Source organism: Anabrus simplex, chromosome 1, assembly GCF_040414725.1.
Source record: "Anabrus simplex isolate iqAnaSimp1 chromosome 1, ASM4041472v1, whole genome shotgun sequence".
Classification (NCBI taxonomy): domain Eukaryota; kingdom Metazoa; phylum Arthropoda; class Insecta; order Orthoptera; family Tettigoniidae; genus Anabrus; species Anabrus simplex.
In genome coordinates, this window is record NC_090265.1 from 1,167,494,959 (window position 1) to 1,167,512,657 (window position 17,699).

The following is a 17,699-nucleotide window of genomic DNA, read 5'->3' on the forward strand; positions in this document are numbered from 1 at the left end:
TTCATTTGTTTGTAAACAGTAAGGGAAAGGTGGGCGAAATATTAAACTGACGAGTTTTGGCGCCCACAACACAGTGCAATCCAACACAGCCACCTCTTTGAACACAAATTTGTTGCCGTTCACTTTAAAGGTTTGTACATGAACTGTTAATGTTCTTGCCATGATGGAATAAGGCGTTCTACTCTCTATCACAGTACCTTAGAGACTAAAGAAAATATTCTCACTTATAGCATATAAAAAGGCGTGAGATTACTAGAGAGTGGCCTTGATAACGAATACGTCTAAACATGCATAAAGATGTCGACGTGATCGCTGAGTGTGAACAGTGTGATCATAGTATGTCACATGCTCAGTCCCGCTATTATAGAACTACACATAAAGTATGTACACTGTGTTTGATTCGATCCCGCTATTATAGAACTACACATAAAGTATGCACACTGTGTTTAATTCGCAGCTCTGTTAGGAAATTTGAAAAGTGGTACAAGGCCTGAAACGGAGTCAACACTGGCACAGATGCTCAACTAAGTAGAGGTGCGTTTTGTGAGGAGGAGTATTGATTGTTATTTGTCCGTCGGATCGAAACGTAAAGCCTTGAGCAGACCTCTCGATGCCATTCGACAGGAGAAGGCTATGTGCCACTATCGGATTTTACCCTCTCCCTTCCTACGATCAAGTATTATGTCATTTATTTCATATTATTATATTTCCTGATGAGAATGACATCAGGAAAAGCATCCGGTTATAAAAATCCATCTTAACAGATTCATCTCACAACAAACCCACCACCGTAGATAAACGGGACAAAGAATGGATGCACGTTAGGCTATATCGTCATGTACCCCTAGCCAGCAGTGCACATTTCAAATCACCCACGCTGTGACATCGCTTCAGGAGAAGGCCTGCGCGTTCGGTTGTGTAAAGATAACCATGCATTTTTAAATTGCCCGCGCTTATTACGTGACAGCTCCATAACTACTACAAGAAGGTGACGACAAAGAGCCTATTTGAATTTAGGTTACCGTTCCTGGCCTAGGTCACACGCGTTAACTGCACTTACAAGTCATCTTACTAGTTCGGCTCCTCCAAGGGGAACCCGCCTGAGGCCTGCGCGTTCGGTTGTGTAAAGATAACCGTGCATTTTTAAATTGCCCGCGCTTATGACGTGACAGCTCCGTGACTACTCCAAGGGGGAGACGACAAAGAGCCTATTTGAATTTAGGTTACCGTTCGTGGCCTAGGTCACACACGTTAATTGCACTTACAAGTCACCTTACTAGTTCGGCTCCTCCAAGGGAAACCCGCCTGAGGTTAGGTTAGCGTTCCCCATAGCGAGGCTAGGTTAACACGCCATAACCTCAACTACTAGTCACGTAACCGATTGGACTCCTCCATGGGGAGCCTGTGTTTGTGAGGCTAGGTTAGCGTTCGTGCGCAAGGTTAGGTTAACACGTCATAATGACATCTTAAACTCATCTGCAGACCACCTAACCGACTTCCTCCGTGGGCGCCCGATCGATTCGGCTCCTCCAAAAGGGGTCCGTGACCTTTCCAACTCGGCTCCTCCAAGGGGGCCCCGTCCAATTCGGCACATGAAAAGTGACCCATGGGGTTAGCATTGCCCTCGTATGTAAGGGTATAACGTCATAACCTCACCTAACGTTCAAAAACACTCCAGGTTGGCCAATGAGATTAGCGTTTCCCTCGTACGTATGCGTATGACGTCATAACCTCATGTAGGTGGTCAAAAGCGCTCCAGATCATTCCCTGGCCAATTAGGCCCCTCCAATGGAGTCTGTGATGTTAGGTTTGCTCTCGTACGCAAGGTTATGACGTTATTCCGCGTTCAGTGGTTTAGAACGTACATTGCCTTACTACTCAACTAGGGGTCAATAACCTCGCGTTAGAATGTACATTGCCTTACTACTCAACTAGGGGTCAATGACCTCGTGGGAAAATGCTGACTCATCACCCATTGTTTCAGAACATACATAGCTCATCTACTTCTTACAACTACAGCTACATTCTTTTGAATTTGTACTAGAAGTGTTTCCTCCTGTCGCTGATGGGCTTGCAACTAGTAATAATAATAATAATAATAATAATAATAATAATAATAATAATAATAATAATAATAATAATAATATACGTTACTGTTCACAGGTAATCAAGTTACGCATGGCTGAGTATAAGAACAAGGAGAAGGACGCTATTTCCGAAGATGCTATTTCCGAAGGTAACATTTTAACTCTAGTTTTAAGATGCAAATAAAGATACGAATCAATTTTGCATTGGCATTTAGCACAAGAGTGTAGGTTAGATATGTAAAGTTACAAATAAACGCAAGAATCGTAAAGAAGACAGCTTTAATTTCTCACGTCATCATGACTCAAGCCACAGTAATCTTAATATTCAGTACCTCGTAGAAATCACAACAGGAAGAGAACGTTGACCGACCCGCCCTACTCTATAGCTCGGAAACGTGCTCCCTTACGAAGCTCGACCTACACAACCATGCAGTCTACGAAAAAATCTGGGTTTTGCGACGGTTTTGTGATCCCTAATTCGTCGATGTTTTTCTTTGGGTCATCAGTCCATAGACTGGTTTGATGCAGCTTTCCATGCTACCCTATATTGCGCTAACGTTTGCTATGAAACTACTACACTCTATATCTCCACTTATCTGTACGTCACATTTCTGCCTTGGTCTATCCTTGTCGTTATTACTACCTAGACTTCCCTCAAAAACTAACGGTGTAAGTTCTGGCTGTCTTAAGATATGTCCTATCATCCTGTCTTTTCTTCTTGTCATATTTCGCCAAATCGTTCCCCTCTCAATAATTCAGTTCAGTATCTCTTCATTTTTCCATTTGTGGTTTGATCTAATTATCTCACCTTCAGCACTCTTCTGTAACACCACCCTTCAAAACTTCCATTTACTTTCTCTGTGAGCTAGTAACTGTCACTTCCATACAATGCCATGCTCCAGGCGAAAGTCTTCAATAATTCTAATTTTTATATCAATGTTTAATAATAATAATAATGTCAATGGTTTTACGTCCCACTAACTACTTTTACGGTTTTCGAAGACGCCGAGGTGCCGGAATTTAGTACCGCAGGAGTTCTTTCACGTGCTAGTAAATCTACCGACACGAGGCTGACGTATTTGAGCACCTTCAAATACCACCGGACTGAGCCCGGATCGAACATTCCAAGTTGGGATCAGAGGCCCAGTGCCTCAACCGTCTGAGCCACTCAGCCCGGCATATCAGTGTTTGAAGGGAATAACATTTATTTTAAGGAACGCTTTCATTGCTTGTGCCAGTCTGCATTTCATGTCCTCCTTACTGTTTCCATTGCTAGTTATTCTGCTACCCAAGTAAATATTCATCTACTGTACCTCCTTTCAGATTTCTTTTCCTAATCCAATATTTCCTGCATCACCTGACTTCGACTGCGTTCCATTATTTCTGTTTTGGATGTATTTATTTTCATCTTGTATTACTTCTCTAAGCCCGTATCTGTATCATTCAGTAGTTTCTCCTAATCTTCTTCAGATTCAGATAAAATTACGATATCATCGACAAATCTCCCGTTTTGATTTCCTCTCCTTGCTTTGTGATTCCTTTAACAATTATCTCTTCAATTTCCTTTACTTTCTATTCTACGTAAATGCTGAAAAGGAGAGAGGCCAAACTACAGCCCTGCCTCAGTCCTTTCTGTATTGCTTCTTTCGATGCTTATCACTATACGCTGCGTTTTGCACAAATAGTTTATAATCCTTCTTCCTCAATGTCTGATCTCGATCAGTATCTCATTTCATGACCACTAAGTTGAGTTTAGAGCCCATTGCTCCTGAGAAGGTCTTCAGTCAGAGCCATCTATAGTTCAAGTCGGGGTTTCTTTCGCTATTTGCTTTACGTAGCACCGACACAGATAGGCCTTGTGGCGACGATGGGACAGGAAAGGCCTAGGAGTGGGAAGGAAGTGGCCGTGGCCTTAATTAAGGTTTTGTTGGGATGAAAATGGGAAACCACTGAAAACCATCTTCACGGCTGCCGACAGTGGGGTTCGAACCCACTAGCTCTCGGATGCAAGCTCACAGCTGCGCGACCCTATCCACACGGCCAACTCACCCGGTTGTTCAAGCCGGAATGCGCTTGGCAACGGAGGCATCTGCCAAGCCGGAGGTCGAAAGAAAATGGGCGTGTCCAACTTTGAATGACTTCACCCACACTCAGTAATTTTGACCAGCACGATGATTACAATAAATGTGTACTCTTCGTAAAATGATACTAAGAAAGACACAAATCAGAGTAAATGCATTCCCTGAAGTTAGAAATACACATTTTTATATGAATAAAACAAAACACAAAGAACAGTACTCACAAGGACTAAATTATTATCGGTGCAGAATTCTACCATATGACTTCCCCTTTCATTAGTTTGTTCCAGTCCATATTCTCCTACACCACTACCTTCTCTTGCTTGGCCTACCACTGCATTCCATGTTTCCATTCCAGTTAGATTCTTCTCTCCTCTAACATACTGTATTAAATCCTATCTCTCTCTCTTCGTATTTTCTGTGGATTTCTTCATCATCTGCTGAACTAGTAGACCAGAACTATTATGGTGTGCGTTGGCTAGGTGTCTGATTTGACAACAATAATCCGTTCACTAAGCTGGCCATTGCCCTACTGTTCAGTAATAAACCAATCCTCCTGCATTGCCCGTGTTTTATTTTGTATTGTTAATTATATAGTCGCCTGACCAAGAGGAGTGGCCGCGTGTGTTAATGCGTTATGAGTACTGAACCAAGTTCTGCATTCGGAAGACGAGTGGGTTTGAACCCCACCGTCGGAACTGGTTTTCTGTACTTTCTCATTTTTACTTCCAGGAAATTTCATTCACTCTCATTCATCTTCATTACCTCCTCAACTGAGGTTGATGTCAGGAAGGGCATCAGGCTGTATAACATGTCATATAATATCTCATCTTATTCCCGACAAACAGCACTTTTTCTATAGTCGCCTGACCAAAATCCCGCTCTTCCTTCCTACGTACTTCACTAATACCAGCTACAACTAATTTTAGACTGTCCATTGCCCTATTTAGATTCTTTAAACTACCACAACGATTCAAATTTCTAATATTCCAAGCTCAGACTCGCGGGCTGTCAGTATTCACCTTCTCGACCACTGCTGCTCTCTCGCGCAGTCTCACTGGGAGATCCGAACCGGGCGAGTTGGCGGTGCGGTTCGGGGCGCGCAGCTGTGAGATTGCATACGGGAGATAGTGGGTTCGAACCCCACTCCTGGCAGCCTTAAGATGGTTTTCCTGGTTTCCCATTTTCACACCAGGCAAATGCTTGGGCTGTAACCTAATTAAGGCTACGGCCGCTTCCTTCCCACTCCTAGGCCTTTCCTGTCCCCCATCGTCGCCATAAGACCTATCTGTCTCGGTGCAACGTAAAGCAAATAGCAAAAAGCAAAAAAAAAAAAAAAAAATGGAGATCCGAATAGAGGACTATTTTACCTTCGGAATGTTTTACCTTGAAGCAAGCCATATCCAGTACATCATTCTTTCATAATAATAATAATAACCAGTCTTAACCTAGAATACTTAATAATAACTACTGATGACAATAATATGATATGAACAATAATAACAGTAATAGTATTAACAAAAGTAATCACACTTAAAAATCATATCATCTATATAATTTAAATCGTTCGTAGAGTAGGCTATATTAAGAATATAATATGAACAATGAGTACTAAACTACTACTTAAGAAAATTTAGAAAATATATACATTTCTACAGTACACCGAAATATCGCTTTCAGTTGAGAGGTGAAGAGAAGGATTAGTAAGAAGGAGAAGAAGAAGAAGAAGATCTGTGAAAGGGAGAGGGAAATAATGATGGAGAGGCTGTAAGAGGAGGTGTTTTCAGGTCATAATTTAATGATTCATTCATGTAGTATTTCGACACAAGGATGTTTAAAAGCTGAGCTGCTGGACATGCTTCTGATGTCCACTGGTAAGAGATTCCATTGTCGGGCTGCGGTAACGTTGAATGATTTCGTGTAGATTGCTGTTCTGTGTACAGGAAGGGATAAACACATGGTGCTGCAGGACCGGATATTTTTGTTATGGAATGTAGGGAGGAGCTTCATGCGATCACGCAGATAGGCTGGTTGAGAACTTTTATGAATAAAACCAAACCAAACCAAACCCCATGGCACTACAGCCCTTGAAGGGCCTTGGCCTACCAAGCGACCGCTGCTCAGCCCGAAGGCCTGCAGATTACGAGGGGTCGTGTGGTCAGCACGACGAACCCTCTCGACCGTTATTCTTGGCTTTCTAGACCGGGGCCGCCATCTCACCGTCAGATAGCTCCTCAATTCTAATCACGTAGGCTGAGTGGACCTCGAACCAACCCTCAGGTAAGGTAAAAATCCCTGACCTGGCCGGGAATCGAACCCGGGGCCTCCGGGTAAGAGGCAGGCACGCTACCCCTACACCACGGGGCCGGCACTTTTATGAATATTATGCAAAAAGCAAAGAGCATGAGGTGTGCGTCGTTCTTGCAGGCGAAGTCACCCGAGCCGCGTGTAAGACGGTGTGACATGGTCAGCGTAACGAAGTGCACAGATAAATCTTACACAAGCATTCTGAGCACACTGTAATTTCCTTACCCAGCCTACTCCTAGGTTGTTATAAACTATATCGCAATAATCAAAATGAGGTAATACGAGTGATTCATCAAGAATTTTCTTTAGTTTAAAAGGGAAAGTGAATTTGAATTTACTGAGACAGTGTAGCGTTCCGTGTATTTTTCAACACACATATATAGTTTGGGCAGACCAGGACAGATGTTCGTCAAATATTATACCAAGATTTCTTAAATTTTGGCTATACTGTATGGGAGTACCACTTATGGACAACTGTGGTAACGCTGTTCGATAGAGTTTGCTTAGTAATTTAGGGTAACCAATAATTATTGCCTGGGATTTTGATGGGTTTAATTTTAATTCGTGATTTCTGGCCCATATATCTATGTTCATCAAGTTTTCATTCAAGTGGCGTGTTTCTGAGTGTAGGTTTTCGGGTTTGCTGTGTATATATATCTGTAGGTCATCAGCGTATAAGTGGTATTTACAGTGTTTTAATCCGGAAACTATGCCATTTATATACACAGAGAAAAATAGGGGGCCCAGTACAGATCCTTGTTGTATTCCTACGTCAACCGTACGCCAATTTGAATATTCATTGTTGTTATTAAGTACACACTGCCGACGACCGTTGAGATAGGATCTGATCCACTGGAGTGCACTCGCGGAGAAATTTAAACTATTTAATTTGGATATAAGTATGTTTCTGTCAACAGTGTCGAAAGCTTTACTAAAGTCCAATAACGCTAGAACTGTCAGTTGCTTGTTGTCCATAGCTTGCCTTATGTCATCAGCCGCATGTATTAATGCACTGGAAGTGCTGTGTCTCGGTCTAATGCCGGACTGGTGGATATCGAGGGGATTGTGTTGAATAAGATAGTTGGTAATTTGCTTGTGAACTATGAATTCTAAAGCTTTTGACAATATGCATAAGATGCTATTCGGCCGATAGTCACCGACGCCCTTCGCCAGTCTTATTTTCGGAAGCGGGCGAACTATGGCCATTTTCCATATTTCCAGATAAGTCCCCTGCTGCAGTGAGTAATTAAAGATATTCATCAATGGATAAATGAGTGAGTGAGTGAGTGAGTGAGTGAGTGAGTGAGTGAGTGAGTGAGTGAGTGAGTGAGTTGCATGTCCTTAGGAGTTAGTTACGACTGTAGGTGTTTTTTGTTGGTTTTCTTTTTGCTGGTGGTTTAGCACATTGGAGGTGTACGGCGACGCACGGATGGGTAAGGGCTAGTATTGGGAAGGAAGTGGCCGTGGAATTAATTAAGGTACAGCCCCAGCATTTGCCTAGTGAAATGCAAAACCGTGGAAAACCATGTTGAGGGCTGCCATAGTTGGACTTCGAACCCACCATTTCGCAAATGCAAGCTCACAGCTACAGAACACTAACCTCACGCTCAACTAATTCGGTGGCTGTAGTTTCCCGTTGCTTTTAGTCACGTTGCAGTATTAACATACCTAAACTATGTTATGTATTACCACAAAACCACATCAGTCAATAATACAGAATGCCAACCTTTTAACTACCAAACGGCTGCAAACCCCACCTTTCCATGAACATTTGTTAGTTTGGTTTCTGGACTGATACCATCCTATATGGTTGTAATATAGCTCCGCTATCTGCTTCATTGGGTCGCACAAGTTTATCCACCACCGCAAGGTCCATGGGTCACAGGGGACGAGTTCGTCGATAGGGTGTGAAAACGAAGATATGGCAAACCAAACATCAGTAGGCCTACCATCATCTGTGACAGAAGGCCGGCCGGTCATGTAGAGCAGGTTGTTAGAAATGGCCGCTGGTAGCTTTCGCCCTCGATTTGCCACGAACCTGTGTCCATTAGGGTAGGGCACTATGTCCCTGTTTCGGCAGACTGTGCCGGTGCACAGTTATGTTCCGCTGTTCCAGAACACCGAGTGTCAATTGTTCCGAAACATTCTCAAGCGAGCCGGAGACACTGACTCGCTGTCCCGCCGCCACTATGCACTGCCCTTCGCCTACTAGCTGAACTGTGCAGCGGGTGCACGGGACGCGGGACTGTAACAGCACAGTGTAGAGAGAACTTCAAGGGGCAAATTTACATGCTCTGCGCCAGTGGGAATGTGCCTGTACGGAACGTGCTGTGTGGTGTGTGCCTGTGTGTAGTATGGCCATGGTCCAGAATAAAGCTGCAGGGAACGTGAACGAACAGTCGGAACACTGAAATTCGCCCCCAATAATCACGTTTAAAGGCTGCCTTTAGGTTAAGAGTTTTCCGGTCAATATAAAATACACATAACACGGTTACAATGACAGTGCAGGTGTTTAAAAGTAACCAACTCAAGAATATTTTCACCAGTTGAATGTATTGGCCTGTATTGTGAGTAATTAATATCTCGAAAATTTCCCTCAAGACTTTCTCGGGGATTGACGTTAAAAATTAACTTGGACTTTTAGGAAACTTTTAAGCCCAAGAAAAATATAGGTCGTCGCTTTGGAATTAAAAATATAACTGGATGAATACATTGTACTTTCGTGCTGTTATGCTCTCTGCACTTCGAATTTCTTCCCTCTCAACTTCCATTTACTTTCTTCAATATCTCGAAAATTTCCCTCAACACTTTCTCGGGGATTGACGTTAAAAGTTAATTTGGACTTTAAGGAAACGTTTAAGCCCAAGAAAAATATAGGTCATCGCTTTGCAATTAAAAGTATAACTGGATGAATACATTGTACTTTCGTGCTGTTATGCTCTCTGCACTTCGAATTCCTTCCCTCTCAACTTCCATTTACTTTCTTCAATATCTCGAAAATTTCCCTCAACACTTTCTCGGGGATTGACGTTAAAAATTAATTTGGACTTTAAGGAAACTTTTAAGCCCAAGAAAAATATAGGTCATCGCTTTGGAATTAAAGATATAACTGGATGAAAAAATGTTGACACTCCAGCACAGGGTGGCACACAGCCGATATCGACCGGCAGACAGCAGACACAGCCAAGGCCAACTAATCTATCTAGTGCGGCCTTGACACAGCACGTTCGGTTCAGGCACATTCCAGCTGAAGCGGAGCATGTCCTGTTGCCTCTCGAAGTTCTCTCTAGGACGCAGTTACAGTCCTGTGTCCCGTGTCCTGGCACTCTGTACCGAAACACTCCGCTTCAAGCTCCTAATGTTGCGGAACAAGTGAATGTTCCGGTCTGCCCAACCCTAGTGTCCATAGCTCTCCGTGCCCAAAGACCGCTCAGTCCCCTCACGATGCCTGTCGTGAGACGGCAGTGATGGAGGTTGACACTGCGTGAAAAATGGCTGCGTGTTCCACTTTCACGCTCTGAACAGAATACCCTTCTCTATTATTATTATTATTATTATTATTTAAATGTAGCATATGCTTAAATCTGTCAAATACTACTTTTCATCCTTTATCTTGGTATCATACGATTGAATTTATTGAAGAGAGAAAAGTTTAACATTCGGACTTAGCCTACTCGCTAAGTCTGCTCTTGTTGCATTCTGCCCTGAACTCTCACGGTGGCATTGCATGCGTTCTGGTAGCGCTTGAGCTACCGATAACTGATATAGGGGACCGCATTCAAATTGGTTCGCAGAACGAAATTTATGACGTCCAAATTGTCTCCCAAATGTATTTTCGAATTGGCTCCTGAGCAAATCGCCAGCCCCGTGAAGGGGTAGCGTGCTTGCCTTTTACCCAGAGGCCTCGGGTTCAATTCCCGGCAAGGCCAGCGATTTTTACCTGGATCTGAGGGCTGGTTCGAGATTCACTCAGTCTACATGATTGATTACAATTGAAGAGCTATCTGACGGTGTGATAACCGCCCTGGTCTAGAAAGCCAAGAATAACGGCCGAGAGAATTCGTCATGCTGACCACACGACACCTCATAATCTGCAGGCCTTTGGGCTGAGCAGCGGCAGCTCGGTAGGCCAAGGCTATTCGGGGTTGTTGCACCATGTGATTTGGTTTGTTTTTCTTTTTTTTCAGAGAAAAAAATTCGCATTCAAATTGGCTCTGCACTGCGTCGACCCCCACTGCAACAGTATTTTTCTTCCCAATTTAACGAAATTAGTACTGTCTACTGTACATTACGTAGGTCGGGTTAAAATTAGTTCTGCAGTACTTCGGTCATTAGCTTCATCGTCTTTAGTTATTTAGTTGTTGTTTTATTTTCCATTCTGCATGATGGCTTGTCTCTCTGTAACGTACCCCGTAACATCCATGGATAAGAGCGAAACCTCAATAAGAACATCGCAAGTGAAGATTGTGATCATGAAACCCGTTCCTTAGGCTCGGCCTATACATACTATTTATAATCGCGTGATTGTTTATCCCCAAAAATGAAACGCATTACTACAAATATGAATGTACGAACATGCGACTGTTTAATTGCAGCAGTTAGAAAGATGCAACCATGCCTGTTTCCCTGCCGACGTGATTGTCAGTCTCTGATTGAGTCATGTTGGTAGTAATGAATCTGCGCGCAGAAGATAATCGCGGTTCTTCATATTCGAATATTGGAACTAATACAATCAGCGTTTGTTCACTAATATGAATCGTACTTACTTTAGTATTTCTGAAAAAAGCCCCTTCAGTAGCCTAAATTTGGTTTCAAATCAAGTGAACCCAATAGTGTATTTTGTGTCGCCATTTACCTCTCACGTCTCACACGAAGCGAAACAGTAGTCACGCAAGCGGTTTCAATTAAAAACTGGAAACTGGAGGAAATATTCAGGGATGTAGTCGAGGGTACACGCGAATGTACGCCGTATGCCCTCTGCTTATCCCCTTTCATTAGAGTATGCTTTCTGACTTCTTGCGTATACCTTCTTCTTTGGTTTCCTTCCGTTTTTATTTCGCCATTCTGTCTGTGAGTTTTAACTCTCCAGTTACTCTCGTAATCGCGAACATAGAAGGTTCAGCTTGATGAAAAACGTTATGAGCCATCACTTATTTAAGGTCATCTGTGTTCGTTGCTTACGTATCCAGCCTTATGTTCTCACATTCAAACCCCTCAGCAGCTGAACGATTTAATCCTGAGAATTACTTGAAGACGTGGCTGCAAAACGATCGTACAGCAACTTAGCCCAATACAGGAGTTAGCTCCGGTAATAAGCGCGATTGCAAATTAAAGGAAGAACTTTGGATTTTTTAATAAATAGCTGGAAGTATGGTAGGTCTAGTGAAAATTATTGTGTAAGCAAACTAAGATTTTCAAACTAGTGCATTAAAATATGGATACCATCTTTGTCATCATAAAGTGTCTTCTATATGCCTGATTTATGTCAAATTGAGGGAAGTATGTTGTAACCAGCTGTAACCCTCTATTTTTAAAGGCCATGATAGTCTGGCATCCGAGATTTGTCTTGCTCTTACTTAGAGTATATCCTGTGAGAATTTTTGGAGTACATGGTGAAAATATTATATTACATTCGTCTTTTCCTGCCGCTTTTTCCCACACCTGTGGGGTCGCGGGTGCGAACTGCGTAGCACATGTGGATTTGGCCCTGTTTTACGGCCGGATGCCCTTCCTGACACCAAAATATAATATAATATAATATAATATAATATAATATAATATAATATAATATAATATAATATAATATAATATAATATAATATAATATAATATAATATAATATAATATAATATAATATAATATAATATAATATAATATAATATAATATATGCCTAGTATGCCTAGTAGGCACTGGATCATTCATGGGCATTGATAACTTGTAATAATATATAATAATATATATTATATTATATTATATTATATTATATTATATTATATTATATTATATTATATTATATTATATTATATTATATTATATTATATTATATTATATTATATTATATTATATTACATTCATGTTCATAAAAAGCAGCACACCTTGAAGGACTAGAGATAGGAAGTTCATATTCACCGGACATGTTTATATAGTATGGTCTGCATAAACGGTTAGCATTTCTGTCACCTAGGTTCAGCATGAGTCCTGTTGCCTAGTAGGCACTGGATCATTCATGGGCATTGATAACTTGTTCCACGAGTGATGGCATCGACGCGTATAAGGCGCGAATTGCGTCCTGGGGCATAGCCATTCATGCTAAATTCACCTGGTTCCACAGTTCATCTTTGGTGGTTGGGATTGGGTCACAGCGCCTCACCCTTCGTTTCACCGTATCCCACATATTTTCGATTGGCGACAAGTCCGGTGATAGGGCGGGTCATGACAACAGTCTGACACCCTGTGACAACAAGAAGGCACGTGTTCGTGTAGCAATATGTGGTTGCGCATTGTCTTGATGAAATATGGTGTCTGGGAATTCATGCAGAAAGGGTGTGGCTATGGGTCGCATGATGTCATTGACGTGGGTCAAACTGATCACAGTGCTATGGACACGCACCAACTGTGATTTATGGTTGTACCCAATAGCATCCCAGGAAGATAATTCCAATAAAAGAGATAGTTGACCCTAGGCTTGAAACAACATAAAGCTTTGAGTTGGCGCTGTATGTCTTGTGCGAATGCAGTCAACGTGATGCATCTCCCCCTGTCTACGGCGAACCAAAATGTCGCCATCAGTTTCAAACAAACAGAGCCTGGATTCGTCTGAAAACACTATCTACTACCATTCCTGTCCCAAGTGACGTCGTTCCATACACCATTACAATCTATCATGTTTATGCACATTAGTCAAAGGTAGGCGGAGAAGTAGACGACGCATCGGTAACCCAGACCGTAATAAACGGCGGCGGATTGTCACTCCTGATAGTGTATGATGTGTTACACTGTTCCACTGTTGCGCCAGAGCCGAGGAGGACGCAGATCTGTCCTGCAGTGCCATTCGGATGAGGTGACGATTTTCTCGGGGGGAGGGGGGGTGTCTGGGTGGTGCGACCAGATCCATCTCGTAGTGTTCTACGGCCTTCTGTGAGCCATTCTGTACATACCAGTTGCACTGCCGGCACACTTCGTCTCACACTAGCAGCAATTTCCCGGACGGATGCATCACGTTCTCTCATGCCAATAATGCGCCCTCTTTCAAAATTACTCATTTGACGGTACGGTTCTCGCATACGTCTGCGAGGTATCCTGCACGTCTGCTCAAGTCACACTGATCCATTACCTTCGGTTTATAGCGACAACGAGAGCCGCAGGCACATTTTACCAGTCGGTGGTGGTGCGCCGAGATACCGATGTGGACCTAGAACCTGAGGGCCGACATGGTTCAAATGCTAATCATTTCTTCAGAACATGTCCTGTGCATATGAACTTCCTGCCTCTAGTGTTTCAAGGTGTTTTGGATTTTATGAATATGAGTGTAGGAAATGAAATCTTAAACGGATAACTAATGACGGCGGAATTAAGGAGGACATAAAATGCAGACTAGCACAAGCAAGGAAGGCCCTTCTTAAGAAATGAAATTTGCTCACTTCGATATAAGAATTAGGAAGTTGTTTTTGAAAACTTTAGTCTGGAGCTTGGCATTGTATGGAAGTAGAACATGGATGACAACTAGCTCAGAAAGAGAACAGATGCTTGTAAAATGTAGTGTTACAGAAACGAAATGAAATGGCGTATGGCTTTTAGTGCTGGGAGTATCCAAGGAAATGTTCGGCTCACCAGGTGCAGGTTTTTTTGACTTCCGTAGGCGACCTGCGCGTCATGATGAGGATGAAATGATGATGAAGACGACACATTCACCCAGTCCCCTTGCCAGCGAAATTAACCAATCATGGTTAAAATTCCCGACCCTGCCTAGAATCGAACCCGGGACCCCTGTGGCCAAAGGCCAGCACGCTATCCATTTAGCCATGGAGCCGGATAGCGTAACAGAAAAATGCTGGAGTTGGAGAGGTAGAATTACGAATTAAGAGGTGCTAAATCGAATTGGTGAGAGAACGATTTGGGGCATTTTGACCAGAAGAACTAGAATGCTAGAATAAGACACCCAGGACTTGGTCAGTTGGTTTTTGAGAGAAATGTAAGCAGTAAAAGCGGTAGGGGAGACAGAGACATGAATATGGCAAATAGATTAGATTAGTTGTAGGATGTAGTAGCACAGGATAGGGTGGGATGGACAGCTGCATCAAACCAAACTATGGACTGATGACCAAAAGAGGACAAAAAGTTCAAAGAACCAATGATTTGTCAGTCGCAGTATACGAATCAGAACAAATTTCTGCGACAGCTCGTTTCCTGTCGCAGTGATCAGAAATCACAAGTGCGCGCCTAGCCTTAGGCTTCGATCACATTGGTGGCACGCTTGTGGAAGTAATTTGGTGGCGCGCGCGTGTGAAAGCGTACACATATAAACAAAATCTGCAGGAGAGCGACAGAAACAAGTGGTGACTTGTCCATCGCCGCTCACACTGCCCGCCACAAGCAAGTGCACGCTTGCGCAAGTTTGATCCGACTCCACTTCGAAACAAAAATATTTGTTTTGTAGTTGCAAGCGTGCGTGATCTCAGTTGATTTCTGACCATTGAGGCTTCTCTTCAGGTGATACACACTTTCGGAAATTACATTGTCTCTTTATTCTAGGTGTGATTTTGTCCAGTAAATAGTAGAAAGTGTCTGGTGTCATTCTGAAGTATTCAAAAAACTTATCAGGCTGTCTAAGCAAATCGTTGAATATTCGTGCGTACTCTCCATCTTCCTCTCTGTCCAAAAAATACTCGTTCACCCTCTCTTCCCTGATTTCCTGCACATCCAAAAATAAAAACTTTAAAACACCATTTTCCAAAACAATGTCCTCATCGTCTGATATCTCCATTTCGACTGAGCTGTTTATAATAATTAACTTGCACCAAATACTGTATTTTGCTTGCACCTGCTTGCAATTAGTGTAAGCACATTGCTGTTCACGCCAGCTTGCGCACGCGCGCGCTATCACATTACTTGCACAAGCGTGCATCCAATGTGATCGAAGCCTTATAGTTCGAGCGGACGTTTTGTGGCCGCCAAGAAATTATTCAGGGTGGTACATTTCGGCTTGGAAGTCGAAGATAGTGATTAATGGCTACAGACCTCTTATAATCCTGAATTAGAAGTATTTGGATGTAACATCTTAGGTAAATAACTCTGTGCATCCTCCCGTATGGGAAAGGTCGGCTCCAGAGTGAGAGTATATGTATATCTGCAGTTGAATCATGTGAATCTTAGACGGGATATCTCAGGCCGAAATAAGTATACCAGGTGTATGCATATTTTTTTCCGGTTTTGTGGTAAGGAATACACGTAATTTTCAAGGGAAATTCATTTTTGGTTTATTCAAAATTTTGGCGAACGGCTTCTACACACTTCGCCCATCTTTCGGGTAAGTTATGAATACCATGCCAGAAAAACTGCTTGTCTTTTGCGGCAAACCATTCGTTGACCCACTTTCCAACTTCCTCGAAATTGCTCAAGTGCTGCTCGTCGAGCGCGTGCCCCATTGATGCGAAGAGGTGATAGTCAGATGGTGCTAGGTCGGGGCAGTACGGCGGGTGCGGAAGGATGTCCCATCCAAGCGATTTCAAGGTGTCGTTCACTGGTTTTGCTGTGTGAGACGGCGCATTGTCGTGATACGAAATCACTTTGCCATGTCTTCTAGCCCATTCCGGTCGTCTTTCGATCAATGCATGAGTTAACTTAATCATTTGCTAGCGATAGCGTTGTGCATTAACGGTTTGGCCGCGGTTCAAGAGTTCATAATACACAATACCGGTACCAGAGGGCGCACTGTCTTTCACATTGAAATCACCCCGTTTAAATTGTCGAAACTAAGTCTCATATGTTCTAATCGCGGAGCATGTTCACCGTATATTTCTACTAGCAAACGATGACTTTCCGCAAATGTTCTTTTTCAGGCACAAACGTCGACATGATCACTAAACGATACCACTCAGACGCCAGTGTTTAGCGGACTCAACTTTTGTGTGTTGGTAGGTTAATGTCAAACGAACAAACTGACGAATATGTCAAATTCATACGTTGCGTACTGTTCATTGGTGCCATCTCTTAGTGAAACCTGAAAAGACTTATGCATACACCTGGAAATGAAATGGCGTACGGCTGTTAGTGCCGGGAGTGTCCGAGGACAAGTTCGGCTCGCCAGGTGCAGGTCTTTTGATTTGACACCCGTAGGTAACCTGCACGTCGTGATGAGGATGAAATGATGATGAAGACGACACATACACCCAGCCCCCGTGCCAGCGAAATTAACCAATGATGGTTAAAATCCCCGACCCAGCCGGGAATCGAACCCAGGACCCCTGTGACCAAAGGCCAGCACGCTAAGACTGGAGTGACGAAGATCACAAAATGGCCCAAAAGCGCCCAGCTTATATAGCGGAGGGAAAGTTCCAGAACTCTCTAGGCAGAATGCCTGTACACACCCCCAATTTCAATTGGCTACAAAAATATATACAAACATTTCTGATTGGTCCGTAACATAAGGAAGCCTTAGAAGTGCTGATACACTTAACACATTAAAAAAACAGTCTACAAATATTTCAGGTGTACAAATATTGAAAATAGATATTTCCCTTGAAAAATTAATAGTACGTCCTCCCGCCGGAGGGGGTATAGGCCTATAAGTTGACAGTGGAGACATCTGAAGATTCAAGGTCCAAACTTCTTTAGTTACACACTTCAGGGTTTACATCATGGATGGCCTTCTAGAAGGCGCGCAGGTCAATTGAACGGAGCAGGTGTACCTCCGGTTCAGACCTCCATCCCCTAAGGTTTTACCACAGTTTGAACAGATTGAAATCTTGTGGCAAAAAGAAATTTTGAAAATTTTGAAATTTTAGATCAAAATTAGAAAATTTATTGTTGGAGAGCTTATTAAAGTAGTATTTTGAAGAAGATAAATCTTGATGTAGATTATGAAGTCGTAGAAGTCCGGTCAGTTGTGCCCAAGGTAGACGGCAAGAGCGACCGCCACTACCGATGTCAGGATGGAGTCCTCCGCCCCCACCCAATACCCTCAGATACCTCTCTCCCGGCACCTTGAAAGAGGTAGACCTGGTGATGG

General features: G+C 42.9%; 1 protein-coding gene across 2 annotated transcripts in view; it reads left to right on the plus strand.

Moving 5' to 3' along the window:
- The window catches only part of LOC136858377 (cytochrome P450 4C1), a 246,140-nt gene that overhangs the window by 149,510 nt on the left and 78,931 nt on the right, over positions 1-17,699 (plus strand). For both annotated transcript variants that reach the window (XM_068228630.1, XM_067137879.2), the window contains exon 8: positions 2,164-2,236. In XM_068228630.1, the coding sequence (XP_068084731.1) occupies positions 2,164-2,236 (73 nt within the window). The remainder of the gene's footprint in view (positions 1-2,163; positions 2,237-17,699) is intronic.